Below are 15992 nucleotides of genomic sequence, written 5' to 3' on the forward strand. Positions count from 1 at the left end.
GAACTTCAAGGAGAGTGGTTCAATTGTTGTGAAGAAGGCTTCAGGGCCCCCAAGAAAGTCCAGCAAGCACCAGGACCGTCTCCTAAAGTTGAGTCAGCTGCGGGTTCGGGGCACCACCAGTACAGAGCTTGCTCAGGAATGGCAGAAGGCAGGTGTCAGTGAATCTGCACGCACAGTGAGGCGAAGACTTTTGGAGGATGGCCTGGTGTCAAGAAGGGCAGCAAAGAAGCCACTTCTCTCCAGGAAAAACATCAGGGACAGACTGATATTCTGCAAAAGGTACAGGGTTTGGACTACTGAGGACTGGGGTAAAGTCATTTTCTCTGATGAATCCCCTTTCCGATTGTTTGGGGGCATCCGGAAAAAAGCTTGTCCGGAGAAGACAAGGTGAGCGCTACCATCAGTCCTGTGTCATGCCAACAGTAAAGCATCCTGAGGCCATTCATGTGTGGAGTTGCTTCTCAGCCAAGGGAGTGGGCTCACTCACAATTTTGCCTAAGAACACAGCCATGAATAAAGAATGGTACCAATACATTCTCCGGGAGCAACTTCTCCCAACCATCCAGGAACAGTTTGGTGATGAACAATGCCTTTTCCAGCCTGATGGAGCACCTTGCCATAAGGCAAAAGTGATAACTAAGTGGCTCGGGGAACAAAACATTGATATTTTGGGTCCATGGCCAGGAAACTCCCCAGACCTTAATCCCATTGAGAACTAGTGGTCCATCCTCAAGAGGCGGATGGACAAACAAACACCCACAAATTCTGACAAACTCCAAGCATTGATTATGTAAGAATGGGCTGCCATCAGTCAGGATGTGGCCCAGAAGTTAATTGACAGCATCTCAGGGCAGATTGCAGAGGTCCTGAAAAAGAAGGGTCAACACTGCAAATATTGACTCTTTGCATCAACTTCATGTAATTGTCAATAAAAGTCTTTGACACTTATGAAATGCTTGTAATTATATTTCAGTATTCCATAGTAACATCTGACAAAAATATCTAAAAACACTGAAGCAGAAAACTTTGTGGAAATGAATATTTGTGTCATTCTCAAAACTTTTAGCCTCGACTGTACAGCTATAGAGAGGAGAGTGTTATTAACCCCTACTATCCCTCCCCTTCCCAGGTGTGTCAGCTATAGAGAGTGTTATTAACCCCTACTATCCCTCCCCTTCCCAGGTGTGTCAGCTATAGAGAGGAGAGTGTTATTAACCCCTACTATCCCTCCTCTTCCCAGGTGTGTCAGCTATAGAGTGTGTTATTAACCCCTACTATCCCTCCCCTTCCCAGGTGTGTCAGCTAGAGAGAGGAGAGTGTTATTAACCCCTACTATCCCTCCCCTTCCCAGGTGTGTCAGCTATAGAGAGTGTTATTAACCCCTACGATCCCTCCTCTTCCCAGGTGTGTCAGCTATAGAGAGTGTTATTAACCCCTACTATCCCTCCCCTTCCCAGGTGTGTCAGCTATAGAGAGGAGAGTGTTATTAACCCCTACTATCCCTCCTCTTCCCAGGTGTGTCAGCTATAGAGAGGAGAGTGTTATTAACCCCTACTATCCCTCCTCTTCCCAGGTGTGTCAGCTATAGAGAGGAGAGTGTTATTAACCCCTACTATCCCTCCCCTTCCCAGGTGTGTCAGCTATAGAGAGTGTTATTAACCCCTACGATCCCTCCTCTTCCCAGGTGTGTCAGCTATAGAGAGTGTTATTAACCCCTACTATCCCTCCCCTTCCCAGGTGTGTCAGCTATAGAGAGGAGAGTGTTATTAACCCCTACTATCCCGCCCCTTCCCAGGTGTGTCAGCTATAGAGAGGAGGGTGTTATTAACCCCTACTATCCCTCCCCTTCCCAGGTGTGTCAGCTATAGAGAGTGTTATTAACCCCTACTATCCCTCCTCTTCCCAGGTGTGTCAGCTATAGAGAGGAGGGTGTTATTAACCCCTACTATCCCTCCCCTTCCCAGGTGTGTCAGCTATAGAGAGTGTTATTAACCCCTACTATCCCTCCTCTTCCCAGGTGTGTCAGCTATAGAGAGTGTTATTAACCCCTACTATCCCTCCTCTTCCCAGGTGTGTCAGCTATAGAGAGGAGAGTGTTATTAACCCCTACTATCCCTCCCCTTCCCAGGTGTGTCAGCTATAGAGAGGAGAGTGTTATTAACCCCTACTATCCCTCCCCTTCCCAGGTGTGTCAGCTATAGAGAGTGTTATTAACCCCTACTATCCCTCCTCTTCCCAGGTGTGTCAGCTATAGAGAGGAGGGTGTTATTAACCCCTACTATCCCTCCCCTTCCCAGGTGTGTCAGCTATAGAGAGTGTTATTAACCCCTACTATCCCTCCTCTTCCCAGGTGTGTCAGCTATAGAGAGTGTTATTAACCCCTACTATCCCTCCTCTTCCCAGGTGTGTCAGCTATAGAGAGGAGGGTGTTATTAACCCCTACTATCCCTCCCCTTCCCAGGTGTGTCAGCTATAGAGAGTGTTATTAACCCCTACTATCCCTCCTCTTCCCAGGTGTGTCAGCTATAGAGAGGAGAGTGTTATTAACCCATACTATCCCTCCTCTTCCCAGGTGTGTCAGCTATAGAGAGGAGAGTGTTATTAACCCCTAGTATCCCTCCTCTTCCCAGGTGTGTCAGCTATAGAGAGTGGTATTAACCCCTACTATCCCTCCCCTTCCCAGGTGTGTCAGCTATAGAGAGTGTTATTAACCCCTACTATCCCTCCCCTTCCCAGGTGTGTCAGCTATAGAGAGGAGAGTGTTATTAACCCCTACTATCCCTCCCCTTCCCAGGTGTGTCAGCTATAGAGAGGAGAGTGTTATTAACCCCTACTATCCCTCCTCTTCCCAGGTGTGTCAGCTATAGAGAGTGGTATTAACCCCTACTATCCCTCCCCTTCCCAGGTGTGTCAGCTATAGAGAGTGTTATTAACCCCTACTATCCCTCCCCTTCCCAGGTGTGTCAGCTATAGAGAGTGTTATTAACCCCTACTATCCCTCCCCTTCCCAGGTGTGTCAGCTATAGAGAGGAGAATGTTATTAACCCCTACTATCCCTCCCCTTCCCAGGTGTGTCAGCTATAGAGAGGAGAGTGTTATTAACCCCTACTATCCCTCCTCTTCCCAGGTGTGTCAGCTATAGAGAGGAGAGTGTTATTAGCCCCTAGTATCCCTCCTCTTCCCAGGTGTGTCAGCTATAGAGAGTGTTATTAACCCCTACTATCCCTCCCCTTCCCAGGTGTGTCAGCTATAGAGAGGAGAGTGTTATTAACCCCTACTATCCCTCCTCTTCCCAGGTGTGTCAGCTATAGAGAGTGTTATTAACCCCTACTATCCCTCCTCTTCCCAGGTGTGTCAGCTATAGAGAGTGTTATTAACCCCTACTATCCCTCCTCTTCCCAGGTGTGTCAGCTATAGAGAGTGTTATTAACCCCTACTATCCCTCCTCTTCCCAGGTGTGTCAGCTATAGAGAGTGTTATTAACCCCTACTATCCCTCCCCTTCCCAGGTGTGTCAGCTATAGAGAGGAGAGTGTTATTAACCCCTACTATCCCTCCTCTTCCCAGGTGTGTCAGCTATAGAGAGGAGAGTGTTATTAACCCCTACTATCCCTCCTCTTCCCAGGTGTGTCAGCTATAGAGAGTGTTATTAACCCCTACTATCCCTCCTCTTCCCAGGTGTGTCAGCTATAGAGAGGAGAGTGTTATTAACCCCTACTATCCCTCCTCTTCCCAGGTGTGTCAGCTATAGAGAGTGTTATTAACCCCTACTATCCCTCCCCTTCCCAGGTGTGTCAGCTGGAGAGTGTTATTAACCCCTACTATCCCTCCTCTTCCCAGGTGTGTCAGCTATAGAGAGTGTTATTAACCCCTACTATCCCTCCTCTTCCCAGGTGTGTCAGCTGGAGAGAGGAGAGTGTTATTAACCCCTACTATCCCTCCTCTTCCCAGGTGTGTCAGCTATAGAGAGTGTTATTAACCCCTACTATCCCTCCCCTTCCCAGGTGTGTCAGCTATAGAGAGTGTTATTAACCCCTACTATCCCTCCCCTTCCCAGGTGTGTCAGCTATAGAGAGTGTTATTAACCCCTACTATCCCTCCCCTTCCCAGGTGTGTCAGCTATAGAGAGGAGAGTGTTATTAACCCCTACTATCCCTTCCCAGGTGTGTCAGCTATAGAGAGTGTTATTAACCCCTCTACCCCTCCTCTTCCCAGGTGTGTCAGCTGGAGAGTGTTATTAACCCCTACTATCCTTCCTCTTCCCAGGTGTGTCAGCTATAGAGAGTGTTATTAACCCCTACTATCCCTCCCCTTCCCAGGTGTGTCAGCTGGAGAGGTTCAGTGAGACCAGTGGTCTAGGCATCAGCATGGAGGCCAGGGCAGGACACCACTACCTGTGCTCCGTCTTACCTGAGGGGCCCGTCGGACAGAGCAGGAAGATACACCCTGGAGACCAGATACTGGAGGTGGGAGGGACTGATTCACATCCAGGCATTCATTTAAACAAAACATATTTCACCTTTATTTAACCAGGTAGGCCAGTTGGGAACACCTTTATTTAACCAGGTAGGCCAGTTGAGAACACCTTTATTTAACCAGGTAGGCCAGTTGGGAACACCTTTATTTAACCAGGTAGGCCAGTTGGGAACACCTTTATTTAACCAGGTAGACTAGTTGAGAACACCTTTATTTAACCAGGTAGGCCAGTTGAAAACACCTTTATTTAACCAGGTAGGCTAGTTGAGAACACCTTTATTTAACCAGGTAGGCCAGTTGAGAACACCTTTATTTAACCAGGTAGGCTAGTTGAGAACACCTTTATTTAACCAGGTAGGTCAGTTGAGAACACCTTTATTTAACCAGGTAGGCCAGTTGGGAACACCTTTATTTAACCAGGTAGGCCAGTTGGGAACACCTTTATTTAACCAGGTAGGCCAGTTGAGAACACCTTTAATTAACCAGGTAGGCTAGTTGAGAACACCTTTATTTAACCAGGTAGGCCAGTTGAGAACACCTTTATTTAACCAGGTAGGCCAGTTGAGAACACCTTTATTTAACCAGGTAGGCCAGTTGAGAACACCTTTATTTAACCAGGTAGGCCATTTGAGAACACCTTTATTTAACCAGGTAGGCAAGTTGAGAACACCTTTATTTAACCAGGTAGGCCAGTTGGGAACACCTTTATTTAACCAGGTAGGCCAGTTGAGAACACCTTTATTTAACCAGGTAGGCCAGTTGAGAACAAGTTCTCATTTACAACCTGGCCAAGATAAAGCAAAGCAGTTCGACACAAACAACAACACAGAGTTACACATCGGATAAACAAACATACAGTCAATAATACAGTAGAAAAAGTCTATATTACAGTGTGTGTCAATGAGGTAAGATAAGGGAGGTAAGGCAATAAATAGGCCATAGTGGCGAAGTAATTACAATATTGCAATTAAACACTGGAGTGACAGATGTACAGAAGATGGAGGAGGGATATTCATTCGTTCATTCATTTGGTTTATTAATGAATTAATTTGTTCTTTAATTCACTGCTTTGTTCATTCATTCATTCATTTGTTTAGTCGTTCATGTATTCATCCATCCACACATCCAATGGAGCATTGACCCTGTTCTGCTATGATGTAGCTACATACAGTACATACAACATGTTTGCTGACCAGACAAGCTTCTCCCCTCTCCCAGGCGAATGGTATCCCTCTGATAGGAGAGACTCACAGAGAGGTGATCAGCGTTCTGAGAGAGCTGCCTCTGTGTGTTTGTATGGTGTGCTGCCGCGTCGTGCACCCACAGCTACGGGACAGTGACCACGATGATGCTGATGATGAAGATGTACAGCTCCCCTCAAAGAGCTACTGGCTGAGTTCAATAGCAAGGTAGAGAGGGGTGGGGAGGAGGGATGGAGGGGGAGATGGAGGGATGGGGGTGATGGACGGTGGGATGGAGGAATAGGGAAATGGAGGGGAGCTAGAGAGATGGGGAGATGGAGGGGTGGGGAGATGGAGGAATATGGAGATGGAGGGATATAGAGATGGAGGGATATAGAGATGGAGGAATATGGAGATGGGGGATATGGAGATGGAGGAATATGGAGATGGGGGATATGGAGATGGAGGGATATGGAGATGGAGGGATGTGGAGATGGAGGGAGATGGAGATGGAGGGATGTGGAGATGGAGGGAGATGGAGATGGAGGGAGATGGAGATGGAGGGATATAGAGATGGAGGAATATGGAGATGGGGGATATGGAGATGGAGGGATATGGAGATGGAGGGATGTGGAGATGGAGGGAGATGGAGATGGAGGGATGTGGAGATGGAGGGAGATGGAGATGGAGGGAGATGGAGATGGAGGGATATAGAGATGGAGGGATATGGAGATGGAGGGATATGGAGATGGAGGGATATGGAGATGGAGGCATATGGAGATGGAGGCATATGGAGATGGAGGCATATGGAGATGGAGGGATATGGAGATGGAGGGATATAGAGATGGAGGGATATGAAGATGGAGGGATATAGAGATGGAGGGATATGGAGATGGAGGGATATAGAGATGGAGGGATATGGAGATGGAGGGATATAGAGATGGAGGGATATGGAGGAATATGAAGATGGAGGGATATGGAGATGGAGGGATATGAAGATGGAGGGATATAGAGATGGAGGGATATAGAGATGGAGGGATATGGAGATGGAGGGATATAGAGATGGAGGGATATGGAGATGGAGGGATATAGAGATGGAGGGATGGGGAGATGGAGGGATATGGAGATGTAGGGATATAGAGATGGAGGGATATGGAGATGGAGGGATATGGAGATGGAGGGATATGGAGATGGAGGGATATGGAGGGATATGGAGATGGAGGGATATAGAGATGGAGGAATATGGAGATGGAGGGATATGGAGATGGAGGGATATGGATATAGAGATGGAGGGATATGGAGATGGAGGGATATAGAGATGGAGGGATATAGAGATGGAGGGATATGGAGATGGAGGGATATAGAGATGGAGGGATATGGAGATGTAGGGATATAGAGATGGAGGAATATGAAGATGGAGGGATATGGAGATGGAGGGATATAGAGATGGAGGGTGGAGATGGAGGTTTATGGAGATGGAGGGAGATGGAGATGGAGGGATGAGGAGATGGAGGAATGGGGAAATGGAGGGATATGGAGATGGAGGGATATGGAGAAGGAGGGATATTGAGATGGATGGAGATGGAGGGATGGGGAGATGGAGGGATATGGAGATGGAGGAATGGGGAAATGGAGGGATATGGAGATGGTGTCAGACATATTGGTGGGGTCAATCCAATCCTTTTGCTACCATTAGGCGGAGTGACACTATTTAGACACTATTTCTGGAAGAAGGGTGGAAGGATAGTCAATCAGACTGCAGCCGGGGTGTCATATGAGATGTGCCCTAACTCTCTCTCTCTCTTTCTCCTCTCCCAGTCCCAGTATGACCAGCCCTGCTGTCTACTTCCTGGTTGTAACAACATGGATTGTGGGAGTCGTGGTTTTAATAAGCCTGTGTCTCCTCCTCTGGCCATGTGGGAGAGAGACAGTCAGGTGATAGAGCTGGTGAAGGGAGAGGAAGGCCTGGGATTCAGCATCCTAGACTACCAGGTAAGACTGTGGTGCATCTTGATGGTCTAACGTCTAGCTTCCTACTCTACTCTCTTTCAACTGGTTTGGATCACTAGTAATGTAGACCAGGAGACGAGGAGAGGATGGTGGGCCAAGGAGTGGATCCTTTGGAAAGACAATAAAAAAAAGATGAACTGGGAAGCAAAACAATTGTACTCTCTCCTTTCTATTGGACTTGACCTTTGGGAGGACATGACCTTTGAACTGGTGTTCACCTGTTCCTTATGTTGTCCCTCTCCAGGACCCAGAGGACGACTCTAAGACTGTCCTGGTGATCCGCTCCCTGGTCCCCGGTGGCGTGGCCGACTCAGACGGACGCCTGCTGCCCGGTGACCGGCTCATGTCCGTCAACGACGTGGACCTGGTCCGGTCGACGCTGGAGCGAGCCGTGCACGTCCTCAAAACCACCGGCTACGGGGTCGTGCGCATCGGCGTCGCCAAACCGCTGCCGGTACGACAGTAACCCAAAACACTCGAACACTGTATACTATATACCATCCTCCTCCTGTGTACCTCCCCCTCCTGTATACTAGGGGGGGCCCACCGGCCCACCCTCCTCCTGTATACCACCCTCCTCCTGTATACCACCCTCCTCCTGTATACTACCCACCTTCCTCCTGGATACCACCCTCCTCCTGTATACTACCCTCCTCCTGTATACCACCCTCCTCCTGGATACCACCCTCCTCCTGGATACCACCCTCCTCCTGGATACCACCCTCCTCCTGGATACCACCCTCCTCCTGTATACTAGGTGGGGCCCACCCTCCTCCTGTATACCACCCTCCTCCTGGATACCACCCTCCTCCTGTATACCACCCTCCTCCTGTATACCACCCTCCTCCTGGATACCACCCTCCTCCTGTATACCACCCTCCTCCTGTATACCACCCTCCTCCTGTATACCACCCTCCTGTATACCACCCTCCTCCTGGATACCACCTCCTCCTGTATACCACCTCCTCCTGTATACCTCCCTCCTCCTGTATACCACCCTCCTCCTGGATACCTCCCTCCTCCTGTATACCACCCTCCTCCTGTATACCATCCTCCTCCTTTATACCACCCTCCTCCTTTATACCACCCTCCTCCTGTATACCACCCTCCTCCTGGATACCACCCTCCTCCTGGATACCACCCTCCTCCTGTATACCATCCTCCTCCTGTATACCATCCTCCTCCTGGATACCACCCTCCCCTGTATACCACCCTCCTCCTGTATACCACCCTCCTCCTGGATACCACCCTCCTCCTGTATACCACCCTCCTCCTGTATACTACCCACCTCCTGGATACCACCCTCCTCCTGTATACCTCCCTCCTCCTGTATACCACCCTCCTCCTGTATACCACCCTCCTCCTGTATACTACCCACCTTCCTCCTGTATACCACCCTCCTCCTGTATACCACCCACCATCCTCCTGGATACCACCCTCCTCCTGTATACCTCCCTCCTCCTGTATACCACCCTCCTCCTGTATACCACCCTCCTCCTGTATACTACCCACCATCCTCCTGTATACCTCCCTCCTCCTGTATACTAGGGGGCCCACCGCCCACCCTCCTCCTGTATACCACCCTCCTCCTGTATACCACCCTCCTCCTGTATACTACCCACCTTCCTCCTGGATACCACCCTCCTCCTGTATACTACCCTCCTCCTGTATACCACCCTCCTCCTGTATACCACCCTCCTCCTGGATACCAACCTCCTCCTGGATACCACCCTCCTCCTGTATACCACCCTCCCCCTGTATACCACCCTCCTCCTGAATACCACCCTCCTCCTGTATACCACCCTCCTCCTGTATACCACCCTCCTCCTGTATACCACCCTCCTCCTGTATACTAGGGGGCACCCTCCTCCTGAATACCACCCTCCCCCTGTATACCACCCTCCTCCTGAATACCACCCTCCTCCTGTATACCACCCTCCTCCTGTATACCACCCTCCTCCTGAATACCACCCTCCTCCTGTATACCACCCTCCTCCTGTATACCACCCTCCTCCTGTATACCACCCTCCTCCTGTATACCACCTTCCTCCTGTATACCACCTTCCTCCTGTATACCACCCTCCTCCTGTATACCACCCTCCTCCTGTATACCACCCTCCTCCTGTATACCACCCTCCTCCTGTATACTAGGGGGACCCACCCTCCTCCTGTATACTAGGGGGTGTATACTAGGGGGGCCCACACCCTCCTCCTGTATACTAGGGGGCACCCTCCTCCTGTATACTAGGGGGTGTATACTAGGGGGCCCACACCCTCCTCCTGTATACTAGGGGGCACCCTCCTCCTGTATACCACCCTCCTCCTGTATACCACCCTCCTCCTGTATACTACCTTCCTCCTGTATACTAGGGGGGACCCACCGTCCTCCTGTATACTAGGGGGACCACCGTCCTCCTGTATACTAGGGGGACCACCGTCCTCCTGTATACTAGGGGGACCACCGTCCTCCTGTATACTAGGGGGACCACCGTCCTGATGTATACTAGGGGGGGTGTATACTAGGGGGGACCCACCCTCCTCCTGTATAAAATGATGAGTCGTTAATATCTGACTACAGTGGGGTTTTTAAGAAAGATAAATAATGTATACATGGAGAGAATAGCCAAAGTTTATCTACCACCATAACACAGTCAGTACATGTAGTTTATCTACCACCATAACACAGTCAATACATGTAGTTTATATCTACCACCATAACACAGTCAGTACATGTAGTTTATATCTACCACCATAACACAGTCAGTACATGTAGTTTATATCTACCACCATAACACAGTCAGTACATGTAGTTTATATCTACCATAACACCATAATACATGTAGTTTATATCTACCACCATAACACAGTCAGTACATGTAGTTTATATCTACCACCATAACACAGTCAGTACATGTAGTTTATATCTACCACCATAACACAGTCAGTACATGTAGTTTATATCTACCACCATAACACAGTCAGTACATGTAGTTTATATCTACCACCATAACACAGTCAATACATGTAGTTTATATCTACCACCATAACACAGTCAGTACATGTAGTTTATATCTACCACCATAACACAGTCAATACATGTAGTTTATATCTACCACCATAACACAGTCAGTACATGTAGTTTATATCTACCACCATAACACAGTCAGTACATGTAGTTTATATCTACCACCATAACACAGTCAGTACATGTAGTTTATATCTACCACCATAACACAGTCAATACATGTAGTTTATATCTACCACCATAACACAGTCAGTACATGTAGTTTATATCTACCACCTATCACATAACACAGTCAGTACATGTAGTTTATATCTACCACCATAACACAGTCAGTACATGTAGTTTATATCTACCACCATAACACAGTCAGTACATGTAGTTTATATCTACCACCATAACACAGTCAGTACATGTAGTTTATATCTACCACCATAACACAGTCAGTACATGTAGTTTATATCTACCACCATAACACAGTCAGTACATGTAGTTTATATCTACCACCATAACACAGTCAGTACATGTAGTTTATATCTACCACCATAACACAGTCAGTACATGTAGTTTATATCTACCACCATAACACAGTCAGTACATGTAGTTTATATCTACCACCATAACACAGTCAGTACATGTAGTTTATATCTACCACCATAACACAGTCAGTACATGTAGTTTATATCTACCACCATAACACAGTCAGTACATGTAGTTTATATCTACCACCATAACACAGTCAGTACATGTAGTTTATATCTACCACCATAACACAGTCAGTACATGTAGTTTATATCTACCACCATAACACAGTCAATACATGTAGTTTATATCTACCACCATAACACAGTCAGTACATGTAGTTTATATCTACCACCATAACACAGTCAGTACATGTAGTTTATATCTACCACCATAACACAGTCAGTACATGTAGTTTATATCTACCACCATAACACAGTCAGTACATGTAGTTTATATCTACCACCATAACACAGTCAGTACATGTAGTTTATGTAGTTTGTTTCTGCCCACAGTGTGTTGTAACTCTTGTTGTTGCCTGTGTCCTAGGAACAGTAGGGCAGCAGAGAGAGCCTCTTGTTACCAACCTGCTGAATATTTCATGGTGTTGAGAAATGAACACAATGCCTGACCACACTACTAGAGAGAGAAAGGGGTGGGGAGAGAGAGAGTTGGAGAGAGGGAGTAGAAACAGAGAAGGAAAGGTAGGTGGGGAGGAGGTGAGGAGAGAGATTAGAAAGAGAGAAGGTAAGGTAGTTGAGGAGGAGGTGAAGAGAGAGAGAGACAGGTAGAGAGAGAAAGAGAGTGTCCAATTCCCCCATTCACAACTACTCTCTTTACCCTGTTAGCTTCGATGCTAATTCGGTCAGACCAGAACTCTATCGGGTCTATATTCCTCTCCGTTTCCTACAGACCCTCTCCACCTCTGACCCTCCACCTTTGACCTTTCACGTATCCCCCAGATCGAGTGTTGTGTCCTGGAGTCCATCCCAGAGTCGTCGAGAGACGAGACCCAGTCGTTATCGAGAGATGAGAAGGATACTCTCTACTCAGCTGGGATGCTAGCCTCCTCCACACAGCAGGCGCATGCTAACAGCTACGGCTCACAGCAGAGGAACAGCCAACCGTGCTCCACACTGAAGGTAAGAAGCCTTCCTAACAGTCAAGTGACATCAACACCTCAGGGTTAGCTTCGCCAGTCTACTGTAAGGACCGAAATAACTTGGAACAAAAAGCAGTGCTCACAATGCTAACTCTAGAAAGTACGTTTTGCTCTGTTAGTGTAACGAAGAACTCGAAATCGTGTGGAAATGATAACAAACGAAAGAGAAAAACAAGACACGAGTGTTTATATGCTAAAGCAACAGTGGTTATATGCTATGCTAAAGCAACAGTGGTTATATGCTATGCTAAAGCAACAGTGGTTATATGCTATGCTAAAGCAACAGTGGTTATATGCTATGCTAAAGCAACAGTGGTTATATGCTATGCTAAAGCAACAGTGGTTATATGCTATGCTAAAGCAACAGTGGTTATATGCTATGCTAAAGCAACAGTGGTTATATGCTATGCTAAAGCAACAGTGGTTATATGCTATGCTAAAGCAACAGTGGTTATATGCTATGCTAAAGCAACAGTGGTTATATGCTAAACGCAGGCAGCCAGCTCACCTTACTGTTTGCTTTTCAGGTCAAACAAATGGAAAGATATGAGTCAAGTGTGTGAATAGGAACTAGTCAACCTAGGGTATGTTTTATCCTCCCAACCCTTAGAGAAGTGGCCTATTCCAAATTGGTTATACTTCAGTAAATAGTGTTCACATTCTGCCATACTCGGTTCCTGTATCGTACTGACCTGTAGATACAACACTGTTCCCTTTATAGGTTCCTGTATCATACTGACCTGTAGATACAACACTGTTCCCTCTATAGGTTCCTGTACTGACCTGTAGATACAACACTGTTCCCTCTATAGGTTCCTGTACTGACCTGTAGATACAACACTGTTCCCTCTATAGGTTCCTGTATCGTACTGACCTGTAGATACAACACTGTTCCCTCTATAGGTTCCTGTATCGTACTGACCTGTAGATACAACACTGTTCCCTCTATAGGTTCCTGTATCATACTGACCTGTAGATACAACACTGTTCCCTCTATAGGTTCCTGTATCATACTGACCTGTAGATACAACACTGTTCCCTCTATAGGTTCCTGTATCATACTGACCTGTAGATACAACACTGTTCCCTTTATAGGTTCCTGTATCGTACTGACCTGTAGATACAACACTGTTCCCTCTATAGGTTCCTGTATCGTACTGACCTGTAGATACAACACTGTTCCCTCTATAGGTTCCTGTACTGACCTGTAGATACAACACTGTTCCCTCTATAGGTTCCTGTATCATACTGACCTGTAGATACAACACTGTTCCCTCTATAGGTTCCTGTACTGACCTGTAGATACAACACTGTTCCCTCTATAGGTTCCTGTACTGACCTGTAGATACAACACTGTTCCCTCTATAGGTTCCTGTATCGTACTGACCTGTAGATACAACACTGTTCCCTCTATAGGTTCCTGTATCATACTGACCTGTAGATACAACACTGTTCCCTCTATAGGTTCCTGTACTGACCTGTAGATACAACACTGTTCCCTCTATAGGTTCCTGTCCTGACCTGTAGATACAACACTGTTCCCTTTATAGGTTCCTGTACTGACCTGTAGATACAACACTGTTCCCTTTATAGGTTCCTGTACTGACCTGTAGATACAACACTGTTCCCTCTATAGGTTCCTGTATCATACTGACCTGTAGATACAACACTGTTCCCTCTATAGGTTCCTGTATCATACTGACCTGTAGATACAACACTGTTCCCTCTATAGGTTCCTGTCCTGACCTGTAGATACAACACTGTTCCCTCTATAGGTTCCTGTACTGACCTGTAGATACAACACTGTTCCCTCTATAGGTTCCTGTATCGTACTGACCTGTAGATACAACACTGTTCCCTCTATAGGTTCCTGTACTGACCTGTAGATACAACACTGTTCCCTCTATAGGTTCCTGTACTGACCTGTAGATACAACACTGTTCCTCTTTATAGGTTCCTGTATCATACTGACCTGTAGATACAACACTGTTCCCTCTATAGGTTCCTGTATCATACTGACCTGTAGATACAACACTGTTCCCTCTATAGGTTCCTGTACTGACCTGTAGATACAACACTGTTCCCTCTATAGGTCCTGTATCATACTGACCTGTAGATACAACACTGTTCCCTCTATAGGTTCCTGTATCGTATTGACCTGTAGATACAACACTGTTCCCTCTATAGGTTCCTGTACTGACCTGTAGATACAACACTGTTCCCTCTATAGGTTCCTGTATCGTACTGACCTGTAGATACAACACTGTTCCCTCTATAGGTTCCTGTATCGTATTGACCTGTAGATACAACACTGTTCCCTCTATAGGTTCCTGTATCATACTGACCTGTAGATACAACACTGTTCCCTCTATAGGTTCCTGTACTGACCTGTAGTACAACACTGTTCCCTCTATAGGTTCCTGTACTGACCTGTAGATACAACACTGTTCCCTCTATAGGTTCCTCTATCGTACTGACCTGTAGATACAACACTGTTCCCTCTATAGGTTCCTGTATCGTACTGACCTGTAGATACAACACTGTTCCCTCTATAGGTTCCTGTATCATACTGACCTGTAGATACAACACTGTTCCCTCTATAGGTTCCTGTACTGACCTGTAGATACAACACTGTTCCCTCTATAGGTTCCTCTATCGTACTGACCTGTAGATACAACACTGTTCCCTCTATAGGTTCCTGTCATACTGACCTGTAGATACAACACTGTTCCCTCTATAGGTTCCTGTCCTGACCTGTAGATACAACACTGTTCCCTCTATAGGTTCCTGTACTGACCTGTAGATACAACACTGTTCCCTCTATAGGTTCCTGTATCGTACTGACCTGTAGATACAACACTGTTCCCTCTATAGGTTCCTGTATCATACTGACCTGTAGATACAACACTGTTCCCTCTATAGGTTCCTGTATCGTACTGACCTGTAGATACAACACTGTTCCCTCTATAGGTTCCTGTATGTACTGACCTGTAGATACAACACTGTTCCCTCTATAGGTTCCTGTACTGACCTGTAGATGCAACACTGTTCCCTCTATAGGTTCCTGTATCGTACTGACCTGTAGATACAACACTGTTCCCTCTATAGGTTCCTGTACTGACCTGTAGATACAACACTGTTCCCTCTATAGGTTCCTGTATCGTACTGACCTGTAGATACAACACTGTTCCCTCTATAGGTTCCTGTATCGTACTGACCTGTAGATACAACACTGTTCCCTCTATAGGTTCCTGTATCGTACTGACCTGTAGATACAACACTGTTCCCTCTATAGGTTCCTGTATCATACTGACCTGTAGATACAACACTGTTCCCTCTATAGGTTCCTGTATCGTACTGACCTGTAGATACAACACTGTTCCCTCTATAGGTTCCTGTATCGTACTGACCTGTAGATACAACACTGTTCCCTCTATAGGTTCCTCTATCGTACTGACCTGTAGATACAACACTGTTCCCTCTATAGGTTCCTGTATCGTACTGACCTGTAGATACAACACTGTTCCCTCTATAGGTTCCTGTATCATACTGACCTGTAGATACAACACTGTTCCCTCTATAGGTTCCTGTACTGACCTGTAGATACAACACTGTTCCCT

At 46.7% G+C, this 15992-nt stretch overlaps 1 protein-coding gene across 1 annotated transcript in view; it reads left to right on the plus strand.

The window, feature by feature from the left end:
* LOC121843665 (multiple PDZ domain protein-like) overlaps positions 1 to 15992 on the plus strand; it is a 65758-nt gene that overhangs the window by 31769 nt on the left and 17997 nt on the right. The window contains exons 11-15 of the mRNA XM_042313430.1: positions 4319 to 4465; positions 5694 to 5879; positions 7475 to 7648; positions 7911 to 8120; positions 12173 to 12352. Of these exons, the coding sequence (XP_042169364.1) occupies positions 4319 to 4465; positions 5694 to 5879; positions 7475 to 7648; positions 7911 to 8120; positions 12173 to 12352 (897 nt within the window). The remainder of the gene's footprint in view (positions 1 to 4318; positions 4466 to 5693; positions 5880 to 7474; positions 7649 to 7910; positions 8121 to 12172; positions 12353 to 15992) is intronic.

Source organism: Oncorhynchus tshawytscha, unplaced genomic scaffold, assembly GCF_018296145.1.
Source record: "Oncorhynchus tshawytscha isolate Ot180627B unplaced genomic scaffold, Otsh_v2.0 Un_contig_4842_pilon_pilon, whole genome shotgun sequence".
Classification (NCBI taxonomy): Eukaryota; Metazoa; Chordata; class Actinopteri; order Salmoniformes; family Salmonidae; genus Oncorhynchus; species Oncorhynchus tshawytscha.